Here is a 26,216-nt window from a genome sequence, read left to right as displayed (position 1 = left end):
TGTTATCACAAATGTTTTCATTTTGCCTTTAAAATGACAGGGCATTCAAGTTATTCTAGTTAATAAGATGTCATAGGAGCTTATGAAATCAGCTACAAGAATAATAGGGTTTTTGAAAAGAGAAAAGCAAACAGTCTCTACTGATCAGTCCTTCCCACGGTTTTACCCCTGGAGTATATCCGATTGCTTTGAAAAAAAAATTCTATCAGTTCTTATTTCCTCTGCAAAGATCTCTCTCACAGTCCTGTGATGGCGCATGGCAGATGTGGGTAGTGATGAGGCATTTACCTCTATGTCTTCATGTGTGGAAATACGTCAAACTCTTAGCTCAAACTGGTAACCTAAGTGATATAATGTTGCTGGTTTTTATTAAATTAAAATTATTGGGGTGGCATTGGTTAATACATTATACAAGTTTCAAGTGTACAGTTCTATGATACATCATCTGTATTTGTGTGCTCACCACTCAAAGTCTAGTCTCCTTCTGTCATATATTTTGCCCCTTTATTTCTTCATCCTCCTTCCACCCCTCTTTCTCCCTCATAACCACTGCTGTTGTCTCTGTGTCTATGAGTTTGTTTGCTGCTTTCTGTTTTATATCCCACATACAAATGAGCTTATATGGTTCCTGACCTTTTCCAACTGTAATGTCACTGTTTAATATTTAATACCTACACTGAAAATAAGGACATTCCAGACTTTGCAATCAAGAATGGTGAAAACATTTCTTATTAACTTATGAGGTTTAATAATGGGACTTGTCTTTCTTTTATAGAATCAATTAGCTCTAGGCCGCTCATGGCCAGTGGAGACAGTCGGGAAGGGCTGGCTTCCTGAGCCTGCACCAGCTATTTTTGTTTTAGTGTTGGAAACAGCTAAACTTATATCTTTCTGATCTCAGTCCCTCTCCAACATCCCTGCTTTCATTTTTCCAATAGGCCTCCCCAATACTTTTCACCACCAACTACAAGTGCTGCAAAGGGAACCTGGCTACTTCAGCTTCCCAGCTTCAGCCAGGCCTTGTAGGACTTGTCACAAAAACCTGACTTTCCCATCAGAACTGGACTCAGTGTCTCAGATACAACTTGGTAAGTCCCCAAATTATGATCAGTGCTGTGTTACTCAAATATACCGCATTGGGAATGACACCATGTTAATCAGCTTTACAAATACAGGCTAACACGTGTTTTGGCTAAATGCAATATTTCTTGATGTAGAAGCTGAGTATCACAATGGAAGTTCAGTTAAAATAAATATTTACTAAATGAATGGGAAAAAATTGAAAAGGATCACTTGGTCAAAGTAAATTTTGAAGCACTAACGTCAAATGGACTATTGGACTGCTTGCCTACTCTGTTGTTTCCTGAGTCCACGCTCAGCTGGTTCCACAACACAACCCTCCACTTACTTCAAACCTCACACTCTTAATGGCCAGCTCTGTCTCTGGAAATCATCGAAGAGGAATTCACAACTTCCCACCATTACACATGCAAACCCATCCCATCCGTCTTCCTTGTTATAACCCACATGTGGTCCTTCCTCCCTGTACTTTAGAATCCAGCCCTCCTGCATTTTGAGAAATCTTCCTCTCTCTTGTAAATTCTCCTTCTCTCTAGTGGGTGGATCCTTCCTATGAATTTTTAAACATGGAGTATCTTCCATTGCAAACAAACAAAAAACAAGTGAAGATAACTTCCCCCAACAGCCCTCTGTAAGGTCCACAATTTCCTCCATGTTTCTATATACAATGCCCATTTTCCAGTCTCCCTCTTCCTCATCTCATCAATATCTGACACTCTCTGCTCATTGAAATACAGTTTTCTTTGTTTTCTGGGACCCCCACATTTTACTAACTTTCCTCTTATCTCTCTAACAGCTTTTCTACATCTTTCTTGCCGCCTTATCTCCCTTCACGCAGCCTTTAAGTTTCCTCAGTGCTCAGCTATGGACCCTCTTCTCTTCTCAAGTCTCTTCTCTTTCTCCAAGGGCTGCATCTCCACTTACAGCTTCAGCTTCTTCCATATTCAGCAGCTCACCAACGAATAGATCTTCCCTCTAAGCACCAGACCTGTATATTTAACTCTTCACTCGAATTCTCCATTTGGGTGGGTTAAGGCCCTTGGAACTCTAAAATTACACCTGTGCTCTTTCCTTATGCAACAGGTGTTTCCTTACTGTTCTTTCTCGGTGAATGCCACTGCCATCCACCCAGCTGTACAATTTAAAAACTGAGGCATCATCTTCAACAGCTCACTTTCCCTTGGCTCTTGTATCCATTCCAACATGAAGTCCTGTTGATTTTGCCTCACAAGTCCCTCACAGATACGCCCTTTTCTGTCCATCTCCTCCACCCTGCTCTAGTGGAATGCAGCATCCATGATCTTTTGTCTGGGCCACTGCAGCTTCCCACTGGACTCCGTAGATGTATTCCTGTCTCCCTCCAAAGTGCTGTGCACATTGCAGCCAGAACATTTTTAAAAAACACAAATATAATGTTGACACACCCTCCTGCCTCCCTTCTCCAAAACATAACTCTTCAAGGCTTCCCACTGCTCTTAGGATAAACACCTAACCGGCTCTACAGAGCCCTAATCTCCAGGCTCGTTTCACACCACCTCCCCTTACGGAGCACTCCAGCCTCACTGGCCTTTCAGATGTCATGCTGCTTCCTGCTTCTACGTACTATTTCCTTTTCCCAACCACCCCTTTTGGCCCCCTATTTCTTCTTATCTCACTTTGTTGCATATACCTGGTTACCTCTTTCCACACCTACACATTGCACTATGTATTTTCCCCAAGCCCTGAACACAGTCTTAATTACCACATATTTATTTATGTGATTATTTTATTATTATCTATTTCTACTATAAGCTCCAGGAGAGTAGGAACCGTGCCTTCTTTTGCTTATATTATATTCCCAGTACCTTATATAGAGTTGGGCATATCAAATATTCTCAATATTAGTTGAATGGATACGCACATTAATAAAGTTGAAGGCATGGGCATAGATGAAACGTTGGTGTAGGGAGAGAAGAGGGTCTATGATGGAACTTGGTGAACACACATTTTAAGGGGAAGGTAGGAAAAGAAAAACCATGTTGAGGGGAGGAGAAGAAAAAATGATCAAAGGAGTCAAGAGTTTTGAGAAAGCAGAAAGTGCCACCAGTGTCCTGGGCCCAGACATTGTAAGCACTGAGAGCTACCCTCCTGACGTGGCAGTGATGAGATGCTTTCTAATGGTCTCTTCAGGGAACAGAGCAGGCAGAAGCTGGTGTATAAAGCAGAATGGGAGGTGAGAACACAGAATCAGGGGAGCTGACTTCTCTTTCTCCAAATTTGGGGTTGAAGGAAAGTGAGAGGAAAGAGTCCCCCACTTGACATTTCTGTGACACTTGGCACTGTTCATGGCTTTTTCTTTCTTCAAAGTGGAGCTGGTGGGGTGGTAGACAGAAAAAGAAAGATACTTTGAGGATGAGAGCTTTGAGAGGGAAAGCAATGCACATTTATAAATCAAGGTCCCAGGAGAGATGAAAGAGATGAGATTAAGGATGTGGGTGGAGAGTGAGCCTGGAGATACTGTTGTTAGGGGCATATACATTAAGGACTGTATGTCTTTTTGGGGTAGTGACCCCTTTATCCTTATGAAATGTCTCTTTATCCCTGATAACTTTCCTTGCTCTGGAGTCTGCTCTGTCTAAAATTAACATAGTTACTCCTGCCATCTTTTGATGAGTGTCAGCATGGCGTATCTTTCTCTGGCCCTTTATGTTAATAACAAAACATTCCTAATTCCTCCCTCCTGTCCCTTGCATCATATCTGTCACTCATTTCACTTATACTTAGCACACACTATCAAGTATATTGTTGCTATGACTGTTTTGAACAAACTGCGGCCTGTTAGAGCAATTAAGAATAAGAAAAATAAAAGTTTTTTTTACTTTCACTTATACATTCTCTGGTACTCTTCATTTCTTTATGTAGATCTGAATTCTGGGCCTGTATCCTTTTCCTTCTCTCTAAAGAATTTCTTTAAACATTTCTTACAAGGCAACGAATTTTTGTCTGAGAAAGTGTTTATTTCTCCTTCTCTATAGAAAAGCAAATTTTTTTTTCCTCTGGCTTCTTTTCGTTGACTTACTGCAGTTTGACTATGATATGCCTAGGTGTAATTTTAAGAATGTTTATCCTATTTAGTGTTCTTTCAGCTTCCTATATCTGTGGGTTGGTATCTGACATTAATTTTCGGGAAATTCTCAGTTATTATTACTTCAAATATTTCTTCTCTTCCTTTCTTTCTTCCCCTTACAGTAATCCCATTACAGGTATATTATACCCTTTGTCATTGTCCCACATTTCTTGAATACGCTGTTCTTTTTTTCTCCCAGCCTTTTTTCCTCTTTGCCTTTCAGTTTTGGGAGTTTCTATTGTCATATCTTCACGCTCCGAGGTTCTTTCCTCAGCCATTTCCAGTCCATTCATGAGCCCATCAAAGGCATTCTTCATTTCTGCTGGTGTTTTTTATCCTTAGCATTTCTTGTTGATGCTTTTTAGAATTTCCATCTCTCTACTTACATTATCCACCTGTTCTTGTATATTGTCTACTTTTTCCATCTAAGCCCTTAGCATATTAACCAAAGTTTATTAAAAACAAAACCAAACTCCTTTTCTGATAAGTTGAATATCTGGCTCTTGTTCTGATGCTAGTTCAGTCTCTTCAGACTGTGCTTTCATGTCTGAATATGTCTTGTAATTTTTTGTTGGAAGCTGGACACGATGTACTAGGTAAAAGGCACTGCAGTAAATAAGTTTTAGTCGTGTGGTGGGAAGGTGTGGGGAGGATGGGAAGTGCTCTATGAAGGGCATGCAGTCCTGGGATTAGGTCTCAGCCTCCTGGTGAGCCTCACCAGGGCTTCTTAGTTTCTCCCCCTGAAAGTGGGGTGTGTGTGGGGGGGAAGCAGAATGGCTGGAGGTGGTGGGAGTTGGTATTTCCTTTCTCCTAGGTGGTTAGGCTCCAATGAAAGCCCAGCAGCTGAGGTCCTGGGAACAGTTTCTCCTGAGAGCAGCCCTTGTTAGGAAGGAGAGAGTGCTCTGAGTATTTGAAAAAGGTTCCTCCCTCCCTCCCGCTGCGGAAGCATAAGGAGATTTCTCTCTGACACTGTGGGGACCTGGTCAAGTTCCTGGAGGTGAAACTCACAGAGTGTGGGGGACCTCTCTACCTGGGCCTCCTGGAGTTTTCAACTCTCAGACCTGCCCATAGGAGCCTCCGGCAGTTTGTCAATTACAGCTTGGGTTTCCCAGGGCCCTGATTCCTGTGGAGATTCTTGTTTGTGGGTTTCTGTTCCCATAAGGTGTGATTCTCTGAGTCTGCCTTATTGCCGACTTTTGGTGTAGTGGTTTGCCTTATGGTCTCACTCCTCTAACATACCTGAGAATTGTGGATTTTTCAGTTTGTTCAGCCTTTTACTTGTTGTTAGGGCAGAGTGGTGACTTCTAAGCACCTACGTGCCGGATGGAATCCAGGAGTGTTCAGACAATTAGCATTCATCCAGCTGAAGCTACGGTGGCCTCTGCCACCCACAGAACGGCAGCCATTCCTGAAAAGTTCAGTCTAGGTCGAGTTTGGAGCAAGAAAAAAAGGATGTTCACACTTTTGGGGCATTTGTTCTGAATGAGGTAACCTGCAATCCCTACTTTCCTCAACAGTAATTCTTGGTGGAGTTATCATCATCATTCTCTAGAAGAGGAAACCCTGGCTCAAAAGTGTTAGCACGTTATCTGAAAAATCACATATTAAGTAGAAGAACTAGAAATCATTTTATCAGCTTTTAAAGGAATGGAAATTTACTGAGCACATGCTGTGTACCAGGCTATGTGGCAGGCATTTTATACACACAGAGCGGAACATAGTCCCTGTGATACAGGAGAATATTACAACACAGGGTTTTATGGGCCCCCTGGGAAGGACAAGAGAAGAGCTTCCCCAAGGAGAAGCCTGGTCTTGAAGAAGCATGAGCTGGGGTTATCTGGGGCAGAGGTGATGGGGGCAGGGAGGACTTCGATACAGAGGAAAGAATCCCCACAGGAACCAGTGCCCTGGGAAAGCCAAGCTGTAATTGACAAAGCACAGCCCATTTGGGGGAACTGTAAATGGCTTGGTGTGGCTGGGCGTTCAGTGTGTTTTGAGGATTAGCAAGGGATGAGTTTGGGGAGGGATGTAGGTGGTCAGATTCTAATTTGAAGGTTCCGATGTATGTGATAAGAGGTTTTATTGTAATTCTGACCTTAATGAGAAGTCAAGAGGGCTTTAAGCAGTGGAATGATGCCATGACTGGCTTTTCTGTTCAGAAAGATGAATTTGATGGGTGAGGAGCCGGGGAAGGGACACGGGTTAGGATACTGTCTCAGGGTCCCGCAGAGGAAGGCTGAGGGTGTGAACCAGGCAGTGGGTCTGGAGAGATGAGGAGCAGTTCCTGCACAAAACTGGCCGGCTTCTGATCAAACTGAGGTAGGGAGGGAGAGAAAGGAAGGAGGTGAGGAAGACGCCCTGGCTTTTGGCTTGGGCAGCTGGGAGAATGGTGGTACCACTCACAGAAATAGGGAAAAGAGAAGGAAGAAGAGATTTTGTGGGGGAAGATGGTGAGTTTATTTTTGGACGTGTTGATTTTGAGATGCACATGGGAAATCCAACGGTTGCTGTTTAGCAGGCAGACATATCCGAAATCATGGCTATGACTGTGCTTCTCAAAAGAGAACATGTGCAATGAAGCGTGAAGGGGCTGGAGCACCCACATTGACATAATGAACTGAGAGGAGTCCAATGAGGAAACCAAGAATGAGTGAGCGGGAAGTATGAGGTGCACCAAAAGAGCAATACATTGGGGAGTGGGGGGGCAAGAGTTTTGTGGTCTAGACTGGCTCAGTGCTCATGGAATAGATCTTTCTTCCTGGACACTGAGTAAGCTCTGTTTCCAGCTTTCTTGCTTGTAGGGAGATGGGAATGTCAAATGGATGAGAAGAGGTAATGTGCAATTAACAGCAGGTCTGTTTTCCTCATGCCCCTTTCCTTCCCATCCATATTCCCTTTGGAAGTCACATGTAAAAAAACCTTTTTGGTCCAGCTGGCATGGCTCAGTGATTGAGTGTCCACCTGTGAACCAGGTCATGGTTCGATTCCCGGTCAGGGCACATATCCAGTAGGGGGCATGCAGGAGGCAGCCATCATTGATGTTTCTATCTCTCTCTCCCTCTCCCTTCCTCTCTGAAATCAATAAAAAAAATATTTTTAAAAATATTCTGGCCCTAGCTGGTTTGGCTCAACGGATAGAGCATCGGCCTGCGGACTGAAGGGTCCCGGGTTCGATTCCGGTCAAGGGCATGTACCTGGGTTGCGGGCACATCCCCAGTAGGGGGTGTGCAGGAGGCAGCTGAATCGATGTTTCTCTCTCATCGATGTTTCTAACTCTCTTTCCCTCTCCCTTCCTCTCTGTAAAAAATCAATAAAATATATTTAAAAAAAATATTCTGATATTAACATTTCTTTCAGACTTTTCTGTTATCTCTAGTTTTTGGGGTGTGAAGTCTTTCATTTGTTGAACCAGCTGGATTTCTTGTTATGGTTTTTTCTTTGTGCCGCCTGTAATTTTGGATTGCGAACTCACCTTCAATAGTGGTTGTCTGGTGTTTGCCTCTGTTGAGATCTTAAGGTTTATCAACTGAAAAGGCTCCAAAAATGTACCAGTGAATGGGTGGCATTTGGAAGCTAGGGAAGGAGGCAGGGAATGCGCTCGAAGTTTATCTCCCCACGGTGAAACCTGTTGTATACCTGTGAGCAAATTACTCTTTGCTTAGTTTTCTTGTCTATGAAATAGAGATAATAATTCCTATTTCCCAAAGAGGTTGTGAGATAATCAAAGGAACAAACTTAGCACTATGTTTATGTATGTATTAAGCGCCTAGTAGATGCTAAAATATAAGTATGTACCATTATATGACTCATCAGTAACTTCTTGCTTTGTGATATAAGGAAAGGAAACTTGACACTTGTGGAAATAGCTTCTGCATACGTACGTGAAATGTGTAGCCAGCCTTTACATGTGGACAGTGGTCAGACCTACCTGCTTTATTTGAGACATATATGAGTTGAAGATGGGGAGAAACCCCAACCCATGTCCACCTGGCGCTCAGCCATTACAGGAGCTTTGGTGAGAGGTGGGAGGGAGTTTTGGACAGTATCCTTTTTTTAAAAACAAGGCCTGATGAGAGGATTGGATCATTTGCCAACTATTTTGGAAGATTAAAATATAGCAGTAGGGAAAGTTCTTCTGCCGAGAAGAAAATGACCCAGATACATTTCTTTGCTTTTATTCCAATAGAAAACATATTTAACTCCCTGGCTGTGTTGCCCTTGGCCATCAGTCCCTTTCAAAAGTTAGACACAGGAAAGCACATCCCCAAACCTGTAGCCAATGCTTATTAATAAATACCTTTGGTTTATTATGGATTAGGTGATAGAGATACAGGCAAATTCTTGGGCAAGATAACTCTGGTAACCTCATTTCTATCGAATGTAACTTTTGACCACAAACCTTTTCTTAATTTATTGCCATTTTATATCTGTGGATAAGGACAAGCTAAAGGACCGAATTTAATGAATGAAAGCTGTAGGCTACTATGATTTATTACAGGATATATGTTACTGTAAACATTTCTCAAAATGATTTGTAATTCTAATTTTCATGAAACATTAACAAAGGCTAAAATTAAAACTACTTAAACAGCGAAATGTTTTTAGGTTTTAATTACCTGATCTTCATAATCAGATCCTGGGTCAATGATCTCTCCAGAGTCCAACATCATCGGAGAATCAAGGTCACCTGAACCTAAGATTAGAAAGGAAAGGATGACCTAAGGAGGCTGTCCTTGTACATTTCTAGAGCAAACACTCTCCCACTAGGTTTCCATATTGTCCTCATGATTACATTAAATTCACAAATATTTCTAGACTCTTCCCATCTGCCAGGCACTGTTTGACCTGCAGACAGAAAATGCAGGTGCTGTGGACACTGACTCCACCAGTGATGGCGAACTTTTTGAGTTCGGCGTGCCAGCATTTTGAAAAACCCTGACTTAACTCTGGTGCTGTGTCACATATAGAAATTTTTTGATATTTGCAACCATAGTAAAACAAAGACTTATATTTTTGATATTTATTTTATATATTTAAATGCCATTTAACAAAGAAAAATCAACCAAAAAAATGAGTTCGCGTGTCATAGGTTCGCCATCACTGGTCTCCACCCTGAAGAAGAAGACAAACTTGTGAAGGAGATGGATTTGTCCATAGCAAGATTCAGGGACCAGAAAGAGAGGGTTACTTCTGCCTAGTAGTGGAGGTGCTGGTGGAGGTGGGATTCTTCACGAGGAACGAATCCATGAGCCTGAACTGTGAGGGTGAATAGGGTTGTCTCAGAGGAAAGCAGTTTAGGGGTGTGCGATAGACACTGAGGTGGAGGGAACACCATGAGCCAAGTCCAGAGTGGGAGAAGAGCAAGGGTTCCTAGAAATAAGATATGCTGAATTTGCTCAGTCCATGAGAACCTGAGCTTTCCCTCTAGCTTTTGCATCCCCGGTGAGAAAAATCAGGTCAACTTAGTGTATTAATAGGATCTTCCCTCCCTGGGTGCCACAGGTTACACTGAATTGCTTACCCAATGGCCCCCAAAGGCTCATAATGGAGCTCCTGGAGCACAACTGATTCATCATCCTCATCTAGCAACTCTCTCCTGCTTTGAAATGCAGGGGTGGGCAAAAGTAGGTCTACAGTAGTCATACAAACCAATAAATAACTAGTAGTACAAGAATAAATGCATACCCTTTAGCCTACTTTTGCCCACCCCTGTAGAAATCACCTAACTAGCCAGAAAGACAGAAGCCAGTGCTGCCCATAAAACACTATGCATCCTGTAAGGAAATAAACGACTCCATGTTTCATTTTATACTTGGCCTTGCCAAATAATTCTTGGCCACAATATGCAATGAGTAATGTTGAATGAAGATGGAGTTTTGATAAAAACATCTCAGGTATGGACCTCTCCAGAGAGGCTGCTTTCATACTTTCTTCCGAAAAGAGAATCTAGGTAGGTTCTCACATAGTTTTTTTTCTCAACTCTTCTCTTCTCATCATTAGCCCTGCTGCTTACCAAACTAAGTACTAAGCAGTCACACTACTGTTTATTGTTTGTATCTTTAAATTTTTTTTAAAGGATAATGAAGTTTTTCAAAATGGATATAATTGACCCGTTGAACCATTTTGGAAAAGTAGCTAACTGCAGGGTTGCTACTGAGAGTCACATAGGTGTGTGCCACAGTGCTAGGCCCTTGACAATTCCATTGTTAATAAGGTGCTCACTAGAATGGAGTGTGGAAGACTATGCACCACACGCTATTAACAGAGTGAGACTAGAGGGGTGATACACAAAAATTTAATTATACATATATAATTTTTTAAAGTGGAATTATAATATACTATAGGCCTGGTGCATGAAATTCGTGCGGGGGGGGGGGGGTCCCCTCAGCCCAGTCTGTACCCTCTCCAATCCAGGACCCCTCAGGGGATGTCCAATTGCTGGGATTGGGCCTAAACCAGCAGTTGGACATCCCTCTCACAATCCAGGTCTGCTGGCTCCTAACTGCTCACCTGCCTGCCTGCCTGACTGCCCCCCCTCCCCCCGCAAGCCTGATCAACCCTAACCGCCTCTGCCTGGTCTCTCCCAACTGCCCCCCTGCTGGCCTAGTCACCCCCAACTGCGCCCCTACTGGCCTGGTTGCCCCCAACTGCCCCCCTGTTGGCCTGGTCACCCTCAACTGCCTCCCTGCTGGCCTGGTTGCCCCCAACTGCACCCCCCTGCCAGCCTGGTCACTCCCAACTACTCCCCCACTGCCAGCCTGGTCACCCTATGCAGCCTGCTGTTCAGTCATTTGGTCGTCCCTCACTAACTCCTTTGCCAGCCTGGTTGCCCCAGGCAGCCTGCTGGTCATTAATGTTACTGTAACGGCATCCCGGACAATTTGTATATTCCTCTATTATTAGTATAGATACTTTTTATATCTTTGTGCATCTGGTATTTTTTGTTCTCTCTCTCTTTTTGCTTTTGGTATTTTTCAAATAAAATCCTATATAATAAAAGCCTAATATGTTAAGTGTCTGGTCATCTGGTCGTCTATTCAACCAATCAAAGCATAATATGCTAATGATATGTTAAGGCCGCTTGTTATGATGTGCAATGATCACCAGGGGACAGACGCTCCGACCAGTAGGGGGCTGAGGTCCGGCTGATTGGGACTGAGCAAGATGGGCCGGACATGCCCTGGAGCCCTCCTGCGGCCCCTCCCCCCCAGCCAGCTCCACCTCCAATGGGCCCCCATTGGGCCGGGCCTAGGGACCCCATCCATGCACGAATTTGTGCACCGGGCCTCTAGTTTTGTATAAGGCGTGTCTTAGGGCCAAGATACCTGACTGCCTGAAAGCCCAGTTTAAAGGTCAGTTTGCATGTACTAGTATGTGTGTGAGGCAGGAAATATGTCAGAAGTAGAATGCATTATTTTTCTATGATAAGAGCACAGACATTTCTGAACCAGTATTTCACAGACTTCCTCCTCCTCCTCATTTTAGAAAAGAGAAACATGAGGTGCGGAGAAGTCAAATAACTTGGCCAAGGTCCTGCAGAAAGTGAGTGAGATAAGGATAGAAATTATAGTCCCCATTTCTCCTACACATCCGCTGACTCCAAATTCTAAGCAGGAGCCATCCCAATGGCTTTGTAACTATGATCTTTCCTTCTAGCACTCGATAGGAGAGGACCTGGAGGACCTGCCGTCTCCTCTACATTCTGAGAAAATGAATGGCTGATGATGAGACGCGTCCCTGGGTGGCTGCAGAAACGGAAGAATTAGAAGTAAAATCAAGGTGTGTCACTCCAGCTGGTGACAACCAAGGGGCTGCTAGTAATAGCATCTTTCAAGGTGATGGCAATTTTATTTAGTTTTCACTACTTCCATAGTATGGATATTACCCACCGGTGCCTAGTGGAAGTGGAGATAGGTACTTAAATGATTCCCTCATCTCACATATCTATTTTCTAGTACAGCGATTCATATGAAGTGAGCAACATGATATGAACTCAAAGGCTTATTAAACATGTAGCTGTTTTAGTTCCTGTGTCCTACTTACTTTATTTAATTAGAAACTGTTCTTTTGGTTGTTTTAGAAAAGCACAAAGTGAAGGGCTTGTACACAGCCCAGTTAAGAGATATTATACATTAATATTTGAAACTGGAACAAGATTATTAGAAAACTGTTTTCAGCAACAGAATGAAGAGATCTTTGTTTACAAAAACAATAACCCACAACCTGTGCTTATAAGGAAGAAGAGATTGGCTTTCCCGAAAAAAATGCTTTTAACAGAAATTTTATTGTATCATAAAGGGGAGGAATTTCTTGACACATTGTTGCTCTTGGCAACAGTACTAATTTATTATAGAAGGCAACAGACAAAGGATGTCATTATCAGCTCAGATAATGACTGAATAGCTTTCATTTTCTTTTGTATTGGTTGCTTGGTTTGCTGAAAATGAGACCTTTAATAACAGTCTAAGGTTTGACTATACAAAATAGGGAGGTAAATATAGCCATATGTACACATTTTGCCTTCTTTCATTGGGCAATTTAACATATAAAACAACTTCAATGAATTCTCTTGTTATCTAAAGAAAAGAGCAAAATTAGGACATTTGAAAAAAGTGATAGTATGGCTTTCACTTCCCCCAATTTTGAATTTCTTGATTTCTTTTCATCTTTAAAAAGTATCCTTTCTGGCCGAAACCGGTTTGGCTCAGTGGATAGAGCGTCGGCCTGCGGACTGAAAGGTCCCAGGTTCGATTCCGGTCAAGGGCATGTACCTGGGTTGCGGGCACATCTCCAGTGGGAGATGTGCAGGAGGCAGCTGATCGATGTTTCTCTCTCATCAATGTTTCTCTCTATCTCTCTCCCTTCCTCTCTGTAAAAAATCAATAAAAATGTATTTAAAAAAAAAAAAGTATCCTTTCTGTAGACACCAGAGAAAAATATGAGCTGAATTAAAAGTCCACAGGGAGCATTCAGTGTCACCAGTTTTAGATGCCGAATGGTTTTTGGAAATATCATTTCCAGGTCGTCTCCTTAAATTTAAGTGGGAAGATGATACAAATTGGCGTTAGCAGTACCACAAGGCTAACCGTACTGCTTCCTGGGATAATGCCACAGGCGTTTTCTTCCTAGTCACTAGGACCTAGTGGATCTTCAATCTGAAGTGTTAGGAATGCCCTCCTCCCACGTTGAGTACCAAATAAAGAAACACTCCCTCAAGGCAGGGCTTCTGGGCAGTGAAGGGTGGATAGAACGCCTCTAGCCCTTCATCTACCCCTCTGAGGAAAGCGGCCTCTCCCAGTTCTGTCTCTCCCACTAAATTATAAGCAGCTTTGGGTAGGGCATATTTCATCTCTGAGTCTAAGAATGGTACTTAGAAATCCTATGCATTCGACACGTATATATCAAAGGACTGAAGTGAGTAAAGGACGCTGACATCTGACTTTTGTGGATCTTGATCTTCATTTGCTCCACAAACATTAAAGCCCTCGCAAGTGTTCCAGGAGTCATCCAGGAGCCGGGTGGAGCAGCCAGCGCTAATTCCAACAAGCGGTGGAAAGTGTTAGTCACAGTTTGCATTTGAATTACTTTAAAGAGCCCTTTTTTTGAAAAAATATGTGGACAGTATTTGGGACTAAAAAGTGAGCTCCTTGAGGGATCTGGTGTGGGTGGACTGTTCTGGGTGAGAAGGGAAGGGGGATTGTCCAGTTCTTCCATCCTGGGGCGGAAGGAGGGAGGAAGGGAGAGAGGGAGAGCAGAAGCAGACCCAGGGAAATGGGGAAGAGTTGTGTTTAGTAAGATGTGGTCTGTCCTTGGGACTCCTCAAATCCTCAGCAGAGATGCTAACAAACACACACACACACACACACACACACACACACACACACATATACACTAGTGCATTCGGGGTGTGTGTGTGGGGGTATCCCTCAGCCCGGCCTGTGCCCTCTCACAGTCCGGGAGCCATCAGTTGGACATCCTTAGCGCTGCGGTGGAAGTGGGAGAGGCTCCCTCCAGCACCGCTGTGCTTGGCAGCGGCAGCCGTGAGCCAGGCTTCTGGCTGAGCGGTGCTCCCCACAGGGAGCGCACTGGCCACCAGGGGGCAGCTCCTGCATTGAGCATCTGCCCCCTGGTGGTCAGTGCATGTCATAGCGACTGGTTGTTCCACCATTTGGTCAATTTGCATATTAGCCTTTTATTATATAGGATATATATAGTCTTTTCAATGTGACAGCCATGTGCTTTACACACATAGACCATTTACTGTTCCCAATTCTCTGAGGCCCAGAGAGACTGAGTGCTGGATCCCATGGCCCCGCTAGAAGCATTAATGGAGGGCTGCGGGGAGTGGGGGACACTGCAGATGGGCCGGAGGGGTGCAGAGGTTCAGGGAACCGCATTCTATGGCAGGGAGGCAACAAACCTACACTCTGCTCTGGAGCCAATGAAAATGTGGTGGGGCTGTGAGTCGGCGTACTCAGCTGAGCGGCCCAGCTGAGGTGACCAGTAGGGAAAGGCCTTCTATGCCATCTCCTGTGAGATTCACACTGGGTATCACACACACACACACACACACACACACACACTCACACACACACTGTCCTTTTGAAGCCTTGCACTCTAAAAAGGGAAATAGATTTTTTTTAACAATCATATTTCTAATTATATAATCACAATTGTGATAAATACCCTGAAAGAAAAGTGTGGGGTGCCACTCCAGGGCCTAATCTAGTCTGGGATGGGGCCTGAGCAAGCTTCCTGAAGAAATCACATTTGATCTGAGATACAGAGTAGGATCTGACCAGGTGATGGATGGGGCTAGGAGTTGGGAGAGTCCAGGGATGCAAATGCGGCCTACCAGCTGCGAGTTTGACATGCTTGCCCAGGCGTTTCCAAGCAACTTGTGCAAAATGGCCAGAGGCAGGAAGATACCTGAGGTCTCCAAGACCCTGGAGGAAGCTGGTGTGGGTGATGGGGGAGGTGATGCCTTAGAGGGAGCAGGACCACTGTGGGGAAGCTAAGGGTATTTTCCCCACGCTAAGGGCACTGATGCTCAGCCTGCAGGAAAGCCATTGAAAGTTTTGCTTTGTTTCATTTTTTGTCAGGGAGGCAGGGGGATCAGAGATGCATTCTAGGAGGATTCCCATGGCAACAACAATATTCATGACAGACAGGAGTGGCCAGGGATGGGCAAGGAATGACACAGCCTTTGGTGAGTGCCGTGGAGACTGAGAACAAGACTGGACTTCCAAGGTGGCCCTGAGGACAGAGGATCAGTGTGGGCTGTGAAGGTAGGAACATTTTTGCCCTGCTCTCTTGTAAAAGAAAAACTGCATGATTTGACTTATATGTGGAATAGAAAAAAGTCAAGCACATAGAAGCCGAGCAGCATGATGGTGACCATGAGCACGCCGGTGGGTGAAGTGGGGAGATGTTGGCTAACGTTGTACCAAGTTGCAGTGAGGTAGGATGAATAAGTCTACAGGTTTAATGTACAGCATGATGCCTGTCGGCAATACTCTGAATACTGGAACTTTGTGAAAAGAATATATTTCAGCTGCCATTGATCACACATAGAAAAATGGTAACTACTGGTATATGTCAACTAGTTTGACGGTAGCCATCATTTCCCGTGCTGCACATCTTAAATATATACAGTTTTTATTTTAAACATTTAAAAAGGAATTGAAAGCCATTCCCATGGAGGTGATCTGAGAGCCGTGGGCAGCTGGGACTCTGCAGAGGGTTCAGAGAGAAGGAAAGAGTAAAGGAACAAAACCCGGGGCTGGCAATTCACAGAGCAGAGGACACCGGCAAGACGTATTTAATTGGGTGAGTCACCGACCTTCCTGAGCCTGGAGATTTCATCTCCAAGTGCAGGTTTCTGTTTTCTCATGGAGGAGAGATGGATCTGACAGCCCTGGCCCATTCCTTAATGAGAACAATAGCTTGGAGCTGCGAAGTGGCTGCTTCCTGGAAGGCGGCATCGCTTATTTCTAGTTCCCACAGTCCCTCCCGGGCACACGTCACTCACCGAGGGCTGACACAGACAGAACAGACTGCTGTGGAGGCTGGAGCAGAACCCAGCTCCCAGGACTTGGGAGTGGAAGGAGCTAGTGGGAGTCAGAGCCGTGAACACAAACACCCTCTGGGAGAAGTCGGAGAAAAGAGGAGTCCCTTCAAACCTCTGCAGAGGGCAGGCACTGTGCCCTGGGCCAAGGGGACGTGGGAGAATAAGGGCAAAGGCGGGTCCTCAGGCAGTGTACCGACTTAGCACAGAAGCCAGCCCGGCTGCATTATTGCAGGACGAGGCCACGTTGGAAAAAAGCCACAAAATGCTGGCAGTTCTAAAGAAGGGGCAGCCTACATCAGCACTCCACCCCCCACACTGCATTAGCAAACTGAAGCTATCTGGCAATTAGAAATCTGTTGTTAGAGGTCTGATAAGTGTTCTAAGTAAGTTATTAACTTAGAGAGCACCGGTGTCATGCATTCGCCAGAGCAGCAGCAGTCTGTTTAGCTGGTCTTACGTGCTTCTCAATATTGCACCTTTCCCTGGAGTAGGCTGTCTTTTTGCAAACATCCTTGGAAAAGTGGGCAGCTGAGTTAATCAGTTATCTGTGCTCTGCGGGTCTGTCCAGAAAGACTACCGCTTGCCTTTCAATCCTGCCTTTCTTTAAAGCTACTCTTAGTGGTCTTTGAATATGGCTTAAAGTGTTAAGTGTTTAGCCTTTTTCTTTACAGCATAGAACTTTTTGGTCTTTACCCACTGAGGCCATAACTGAGAAAAAAAGATTAGGACTGAGCCAAAGATTGAGAGTCATCACATGGAATTGATAGTTGAAGCCAAGAGGGACACCACGTTAACCCAGAGAGTAAAGGACAGGGAGAGAAGGGTCAAGGACAGAATTGTGAGACCTGCCCACTATGGGGGTATGATAGCTCTGCAGATCCTCCAATGGCAAACTTCTAGGTGAGAGTACTAGGAAGAGAAGGGGCAGGGATTGTGGAGCAGGTGGGAGTGGCTCTCAGATCCAAGAGGAGGCTCCTCCCCTCCTCCCCCCAACCTCGGCAAAGGAGAGACCTGTATGGGTTAGGGAGTCCTGCAGGAATTGGAACTTTGAATTCTTGTACAAAGTGTAGGCTAGATTAGATTTTTTTCAATTATAATAACACTAGAGGCCCAGTGCATGAAATTCGTGCAGGGGAGGGATCCCTAGGCCTGGCTGGAGGTCAGTGCCTATCAGGTTCTCTGCCTACTGCTTCCTCCTTTCCTTGCCACCCACACACTGCCACCGCGCGGTTCCCTGCCTCCCCACCTCCCCTCCCCTTCCCTTGCTGCCCATGTCTGCCACCACCCACCCCCCGGTTCCTCATTCCAGCCCAGGGCCTGGCCCCGATCAGGCGATTGGGACCTGCCAGCCAGGGGGAGGGACCAGGAGGTTGGCTGGCAGGCCTGGATAGGACAATTGGGGTCTGCCGGCCGGGGGTGGGGTGGGGGGTGGGGGTGGGGGTGGGGGGGGTGGCGGGGGAGACGGCCAACCGCCACTGAGGCAGGTGGGTGGCGGGGCGATTGGGGCCTGCAGGCAGGGGGGAGGGATAGGAGAAGGACCCAGGAGGTTGGCTGCTGGCCCCAAGAAGGGAACCAGCCCTTGGCCCCCCTGGGAAAGGGGTTGCGTCTGCTGCCATCCACCCCCGGTTCCCTGTCCCAGCCCAGGGGTCTGGCCCTAATTGGGTGATCGGGGCCTGCCGGCTGGGGGGTGGGGACTGGGAGATTTGCTGGCGTTGAGCGTGTGCCCCCTGGTGGTCAGTGCATGTCATAGCGACCAGTTGTTCTGGTTGTTCTGTTGCAATGGTCACTTAGCTTTTATATAAATAGATAGGTCTTATGCTACATGGTGACTATCTACTAATTTGCATGTGTAATGACTGGAAGAAAGGCAAGTGACTATAAGGGCCTTACTTTCTCTTTTGTTTTGTACCTTGATTTCTAGACCAGAAAGTATAAAGCTCTGAGAACAGCATCATCCTCAAAACCTCACAGCAATGTGTTGAGCTCCAACCTCACTACAAAGCCCCGGACACCTGGCAAGTGATCAGGACAGACTGTTGCTCGAAGGACACAGGGACTTACTTGCTGCAGCCTCTTTGTTCGGAAATAACTTGCTGTCCACCGCCATGCTGATGTCATAGAACACCTCATCCTCGTTTCGGTCGGCATCGAACTGGGGGAAACCAGGACAGACACATTGGGAACATGAGAACACATAAATTATTTCATTCAAAAAAATAATTAGCATGCTCACACAGCTGTATCTCTAATGAAGCTGGGAATTACAGATTCTTAGAGAGCTTTTTAGGCCAGACCTCATATCAAACAGAAAGGGGTGTTAGGGAGTAAATTACCACTGCAAAATTAGGCAATAGTATGGTCAATTATAGTTAAAAATGTGTAGAATTTTCTTAATTTATAAAGTAAGATTTGGAAAAAAGGAAAACTGAAATTTGCCTTGTGTATTTCTGGATTCTTTTTTTTTAATTAAAAAATTCAACTCTTACCATTTGCAACAGCATGCATATAACTGGTGAGCATTATGCTAAGCTAAATAAGCCAGTTGGAGAAAGATAAATATCACATGATCTCACTCATATGTGGAATATAATGAACAACATAAACTGATGAACTAAAATATATTCAGAGACATAGAAGCATCAAACAGACCATCCAACCTCAGGGGGAGGTGGGGTGTGTGTGGGGGTGTCGGGGGAGGGTGTGTGAGAGATCAACCAAAGGACTTTCATGCATGCATATAAGCATAACCCATAGACACAGTCAGTAGGGGGGGTGAGGGCATGTTCTTGGGGGGTGGGTGGGAACGAGTGGGGAGAGGTCAATGGGGGGAAAGGATTCATATATAATACTTTAAACAATAAAGAATTAAAAAATTAAACAAACAAACAAAAGGAAGTAGATCGTGTATGCTTAGAGATAAGTGTGAGAAGGACTTCAAAAAGAGAAGCAATTTTGTGTCTATTAACGTCTAAATTTTGCTTAAAGAAAGGGTGGGTGGGACTGGGAACACTTCAAATTAAGGAGAAAGGCTGGGAAAAAGCGTGGTCTGCTGCCCTGCACTAGCCCAAATGCCAATTTATAACTGTATGTGAGTTTGCGCTTTGAAGCAATCGGGAATTAATTTTCAAACTGCCTTAGAAGTTTTTATGGGCATTTTTCAACAAACAAAACTAAAATGCCTAATTTCATTTTCATGAAAACTTTTATGGCAAAGATGCCTTTTCTTTTTAGAGTTAAAAGGGAGCTTATTAGTGAAGCAGTGGAACAGAAAGAAGGCTACGCCACAGACAGAGCAGCCACAAAAATGCTTTAAGTGGCCTAAAATTACTCTTTGGAAAGATATAGAGCAGAGAAGTTAGGGAGTCATATCTTTGTCATACCACCTAGATAGCTTTATCATTGAGGATCTCAGAGCCTGACCACCCCTTACCCATGCTATCAATCAGCACAGTGGTAGGGTGGTGCAGGCATCCAAGAATGAGCATTTACAAACGAGGAAAGCAAAGCCCAGAGTCATATACCTAGTGTCTTGAAAACTGCCTGATGTGTAGCAAGTTCTTGATAATTTAGTTGAATAAATGAATAAGTGAACAAATAAAAAATACTCATCAAAATATGTAGTTTTAAAGAATAGGGGAAGAGATTTTTCTCATGTAGTGTCAAAAAAGAAAGAAACCCCAAATCAAATTTTAGTTACCAGTCTAGATACTATAGATACTATACAATAGATATAGACTACAGACACTATAAATGTAGATGTAATAAAAATTACAGATTTAAATATTTGTTTTACCATTCTCCAAAATTTACAAAATTTTAAGGAAACATGTGGTTATATAAGTCCTCTATTTTCCAAGCTGTGTGCAGTGTTTTTCTAAATATACTTTTATCACTTTAGTTTTTAAAAATAGCTTCACTGAGTTAACCAATACACAATAAACTGCACATATTTAAAGTGTACATGGTTGACATCTGTATATACCTGGAAAACCATAATAAAAATAAAAATAGCAAACATATTTATCACCTCCAAAAGTTTCCTTGTGCCTCTTAGAAATCTCTTCCCTGCCCCAACCAGGTAATCGTTGATTTGCTTTCTGTAACTATGGATTATTTTGCACTTTCAGAATTTCACATAAAAGGATTTTTACAGTATGCAACCTTTTTGTCTGGATCATTTCACTCAGCACAATTACTCTGAGATTCATCAATGTTGTATCCATAGTTCATTCCTTTCCATTGCTGAGTAGTACTTCATTATGGATATACTGCTAATCCCATCCTGGGTATCTTTCAGCTCAGACATTGCAGTTTTCATTTCTAGGTGTTTGATCTGAATCTTTAAAAAAAAAAATCTTTGTCCCTATTTAAGATCTGAATATTTGAAATACAATTATAGTACCTTTTAGTGTCCTTTGCTAATTCTAACATCTGTTGTCAGTTCTGAGTCAGTTTTGATGAATATTTTTTTCATTATTATGAGCCATATGTTGCTGTTTTTTGCATGCCTGGTAATTTTTTATTGGGTGCCAGGCATTGTCATTCTGACCATGTTGGACACTAGATATTTTTGTATTCCTATAAATATTGTTAAGCTTTGTTCTGGAATGTAGTTTAGTTACTCAGAAACAACTCGATCCTCTTGTTTTTAAGATTTGTTGGGCTGGATCAGAGCGATGTTTAGTTTAGGGCCAATTATTTCCCAGTGTAGAGGCAAGGCTATTCTAAGTCCTCTACCCAGTGCCTGGTGAGTGAAGAGGTTTTCTGGTCTGACTGGGAGAATAGGCACTATTCCATGCCTGGTGTAAGTGCTAGCTACTGTTCCCGCTCATCTTTCTGGGTGGTTTTCCCTCAGCTTCAAGTAGTTCTCTCACATGCCTGCGCTGATTAGTACTCTGCTGAATAACGGGGCGAGGGGACCCACTGTACATCTCCAGGGTTCTCTGTCTGCACGTCTCTCGCACTGCTGAAACTCTTTGCTCTGAACTTCAGACACCTTGGTTTCTGAGACCCTCAGCTCCATCTGCTCACTGTGTTTGTTTCCTTTCTCTCAGGGAATTGTTGCATTGCTTGATGCCCAGTATCTTGCAAATTACACACACACACACACACACACACACACACACACACACACACGTATATACTTGTTTGTTTCATCTGGGAGGGAAAATCCAGTCTCTCATTCCATTTTTGCCAGGAGTCTCAACCCTTTAACTTTTCATCATAATAATTATCTTGAAGATATTTAAGAAGATTTAAGTGATTTATTCCATTACATTTTTCTGCTGAAGTGTTTCATTATTTTCATTGAGGGAAACTTTAATTAGAGTTATTTTCTTACCTCCCCTCACACAGTTAAAGCACATCTGTATGGGGCTTCAAAGAGCTTAGGCTACATCACATCAGCCTATGGGAAAGGTGACACAGGTAGATTTCTTTCCATTTTACAGGTGAGGAAGTATCTATTCAGAGATATTATGGCTTTCTCAAGTTACACAGCTAATAAGCAGGAGAACTAGGACATGGCCTGAGGGTAACTGATACTTTCCATCTGAACAGGCAACACATACCGTCACGGTAAGACAAATACAGCCTTTCTGATCAAGAAAGCATTAACAAGACCCTTTTGTCTAAAAGCAAGGGGAGAAAAGCAGGTGGTGGTCAGGGCAGGTACAAGGAGACCACAAAGGGACAGTTAGTGTCATCTTCATGCACTGCTTCCCACAACCATATACCGTGGTGGTTTATTTTTCTTTCAAAATGTCTGTTAGCTATCATCACTAAGGGGTAACATCTACTAAGAAAAGTTTTCTTTTTCTTTTTTTCTTGGACTTTTGAGGGATGGGTGGGAACATTGCCATCCTATATAATAAAAGTCCAGCGCCCGAACACGGAACGACCAGAACGACTGCTCAACCCATCGCTATGATGTGTACTGACCACCAGGGGGCAGATGCTCAATGCAGGAGCTGCCCCCTGGAGGTCAGTGTGCTCCCACAGTGGGAGCAGCCACTAGCAGGCCCAAGGTGAGGCCGAGTCTCTGCACCTATCAAATACCTGAGACAATCCAGATTCTGGTCTGATCCCACCAGCTGATGCAGGCCCTCAAAGGTGTGTTCTAGAAAGAGTACGGGGAGCTGGCATAGGCAGATGGCAAGAGGGGATGTGACTGTGGACCCCCTGTGGAGGCTGTCCTGATGGCAGAGGATCCTGGAGCTTGGCTGCCCTGAACATCCCGGATGGTGTCACTGACCTGGCATCCCACCTCAAGGACATTTACCAAGTAGCTTTGGGGTGCAAAGCTCTCTGCTAGGTTCCTCCAGGACACAGAACACGTCTTTACCCAAGACATTACCCCAAAATATCAGCTCAGACTAATTTCCTCATTCAGCAGCTGTTCAGAAGGCAGATCCACAGCCACTCGGCTGACCGGGATGAGTGGTGCTCCCACAGTGGGCCGATCCCCGCAGGCCATGCCCCCACCAGTGCACATTTCTGTGCTCCGGGCCTCTAGTTTTATAAATAAAAGAATATATGTTTATGTTTTAGCCAGGGATCCCTAGAAAACAGAGCCTATGCCAGAACGTACAGGTGTTAGCCTTATTGGGGTGGTGTGTGCAAGTGAGGCAGAGAAGGAAAGAAAGCAAATGGAAGGTGGTACCTTACTGAGCTGGGTCTCAGCTTCATGAGAAGACAAAGCTGGTCGCTGGGTCTCCATTAAGACTAAGTGGATCTGCTACCCCTCAGACAGTCTGATGGGGGAGAAAGGAGGGGCATTTATATGCTGGCTCATTTCGATTTTCTGTCTTTCACTGGTCCAACTTTTCCCTAACAAAGAGTTAAGTCTTCCCATCACTTCTTGGGTGTATTGCCTAGTCCCTGTGGCACCACTGGGAAAGCAGACCCCGTGCCCTTGGGATCGGCACAGCATCTAGTCTGGAAGTGCTGAAAGGAGCCAAAGCCACTGCAGCCCTGTCCGTGCAGGCTCCCACCGTGGTGGGATGATGAAGCCCAGCCCTCAACCCCGACACTTTGGGGCAACCCCTAACTGGCTGGGGCAGTTAGCAGGGGTGGAGGTGCCCTGGCTGGCAGGGCAGTGGTGGGCAGGGCTCTCCATTCAACAAGCAACTATCTCCAAGCCATATGGGGCCAAGTCAGTCAGGGGAGGCTTGCAAATTGAGCTCAGATCTCACAACCCTCTTAGAGCTTGATTTGAATTTTTGTTTCCCCCGTAGCAGCTGTCTGATCTTGAACTATGTATTCCCCTTGTTCTTAGCACCTATACAACGGGGTTGCTGTGAGGCCTAAGAAGATGGGATATTTAACACACCAGTGCAGAGCTTGACATGTAGTCCTTCTTTATAGTTTCTCCTTGCATTCCTAGGGCTGAGGGAGCATATCCTAATAGGGATCTGTAATTTGGACACACACGGACACACACACCACACTTTTTTTTTTAAACCTCGGGGGTTCTGGAATGAGTAATACAAAAGACTTCCTAGGAGTTATTCTATCCTCCAACTGACTTGAACAAAGATATGCTTAGTTCTAACACAAATTAAAGTATCCAATTGTTCAATCCCCAAAGCAAAATGCAAAAGATGAAACACCATTCATAAAAGCGTATTTGCTGAGTAACTACTGCGTCCTAGGTAGACTCTTCAACTGATCACTCCTAAGTTTTTGGACGAGGAACATGAGCCCTGAGGAAGGAAGGCAACTCCACTCTGGGATCACACAGATGCAGCTGAAGCCCCTTCATTCCCGCATCAGGACAGAATTTCACCCAGACCTCCGTATTTTCTGTAACATCCCACTTCTACAACCCCAGGACTAGCATGGGACTCTTCTCTCCGGTCTCTTGGCAAAACAGTGTGGCATATAGTTCTTGGAGAGCCTTCTGACTGAGTACTATCAGAACAACTGCCACGTAACTGGCCAAGATTTTTACAAAATGGTAGCATTCAGTGTTGGAGAGGTTGTGTATATGGTGAGTGAAGGACTGGCTTTTAAATCATCAAATATCTTGCTTATATTTGTTTTTGCACAAACCACACATCAACGGTTCTCAGCCAGGAGTAAGTTTGTTCACTCCGTCTCCTGCCCCAACATTTAGCAATGTGGGAGGCATTTTTGGTTGTCACATTGGCGGGGTGGGGGTTGGGGGGTTGAGGAGCGGGGTGGGGGTGGAGGAACTCCGGTTAAGGGTGCTACTAAATATCCTACAGTGCACAAGACAGCTCCTCACAACAAGGAGTTACCCAGTCTAAAATGTCCGTGGTGCCCAAGTTGAGAAACTCTCACCTACACTCAGGCATTCTCAGCTTTTGGGTTTCTAAACAGTGTTTTGAAACTCAAGGAGCGATGCTTTCTCTTTACTTTTATTTTTTTAAAGGTATTGAGCTGCAAAAACATATGCTGTTAACTTCAAAATACATAGGATAGCAGGAGGGATCATGCTGCGCGGGTAGCCCAGGTGAGGGGTGATGAAGGTTCTAGGAATACAAGTTTATCTTCATCTCCTGGGTCAGAAACAAGCTCCAGAGGCAGATGTAACTGCATGCCACTAGCCCAGACGGGGTCTGAGGTTGCTCCCAGCTCCGAAATTCTGCACTGGACAGGCACTTTGTCTTTTCAGTGATGGTTATATAGTCCCTGGCAATCTTATCACAACCCTTTTTTCTTCTGAGAAAAAGAACTCCCAGAGGACAAGGTCTGCATAGTCTGTTTTATGTCATTTAATGTGAGAGGCCTGGGGAAGTCAACTGAAAATTTCAAAATGAAATGCTTACCAAATTCCCTAGTTCACTCACATGTATAATTTGAATAACAAATGTTGTAACAGCTTTCAAAGTCATACAAAACTCACTTAGATTAGGAAAGGAAATTCTAGTAGAAGGGGTAGGATCCATCTGAGGAGCAGCAACCATGACGGTTTGCATTTCTAACGGCAGAAATGAGCCTTTGTTTTCTGTTGGCTTTTAGGCTGCAATCACTGCCTAAGTCTCCTTCACAGACAGAGGGCTCCCTGCACCCTCCCCTCTGCAGCTGGGAATGGTAGGTCTATAGAACATCCTAAATGGACTTGAAAGTGGGGATCAGCTCAATCCCTCCTTCCAGATTTCACCTTTTCATAACTTAGGTCTGTCTCCTATTTTTGCCCCCTGTCTCATCATTTCAGCAGGAAATAAATCTGTTATTAGTATTCGCCTCAGTTTTATATATCCTATCGGTATCATTCTGTGAGCATTAAGCAGCTTCTTGCATTTTTTACTTCTCCCTGGTTTCCAGCGAAGGGTTTCAATTAAGCCAGCTCCCCACCAATGGCTCTCATCATTTGCTACCGCAGATCCCTCAACATGCAAATAACTCACCCTTCAAATGTTCTTTTTTATAGGTTTTAAGACTTCCCTTTAACTGATTGATTGTTTGGCATTCTCTTTCCAGTGACTTTATTTTTCTCCAAATCAAGTGGAGATTGCACTAAAATAGTAATAGTTTAAAAATGTATGGTAACTGGAGTGAAATCTGTAGTTATCAGCAATGGAGTAATGACAGTTTACATTATTCTGCAGAACCATTTTCTAAAGCTTCATAATTAATCACCAAATGGGAAAGAGAAACACTAGGCGGATTTGGTGGGGGTGGGTAGGGACACTCTTCTGTCTGAGAAAGCCAAGTCAACCCCGTGTTTCGATGAGCAGAATTCTCATGGAATGGCCCTGCTGAACTGAGATGCGTAGAGCATATTTCCAAATGGAATGAAATAAAGGCAAAATGTGACAGAAGATCCATCTAAAAACAGACACGAGTGGTATGCAAAGCGAAGAACAGAACACTAGAAAGTTCCACATATCTGAGTAAAAGTTTCTTCTTTTCTCGGCTTCTTGTATGAAAGCTTTATTTCACTGGATATTCAGATTCTAGACAGCATCTAGAAGTTTTGTGGGGAAAAGTTAA

The 26,216-nt window shown here is 44.2% G+C and overlaps 1 protein-coding gene across 2 annotated transcripts in view; it reads right to left on the bottom strand.

Annotated features, from left to right (window-relative positions):
- Window positions 1-26,216, bottom strand: part of AK5 (adenylate kinase 5) — a 189,644-nt gene that overhangs the window by 66,301 nt on the left and 97,127 nt on the right. For both annotated transcript variants that reach the window (XM_070405402.1, XM_070405403.1), the window contains exons 7-8: window positions 18,318-18,408; window positions 8,803-8,879 (exon numbers count right to left, since the gene is read on the bottom strand). In XM_070405402.1, the coding sequence (XP_070261503.1) occupies window positions 8,803-8,879; window positions 18,318-18,408 (168 nt within the window). The remainder of the gene's footprint in view (window positions 1-8,802; window positions 8,880-18,317; window positions 18,409-26,216) is intronic.

Source organism: Myotis yumanensis, unplaced genomic scaffold, assembly GCF_028538775.1.
Source record: "Myotis yumanensis isolate MYYU_CA2020_CCGP unplaced genomic scaffold, mMyoYum1.0.hap1 SCAF_2, whole genome shotgun sequence".
Taxonomy (NCBI): domain Eukaryota; kingdom Metazoa; phylum Chordata; class Mammalia; order Chiroptera; family Vespertilionidae; genus Myotis; species Myotis yumanensis.
Note: the sequence above shows the minus strand (reverse complement) of the source record. Positions and strands in the feature narration are given on the sequence as shown.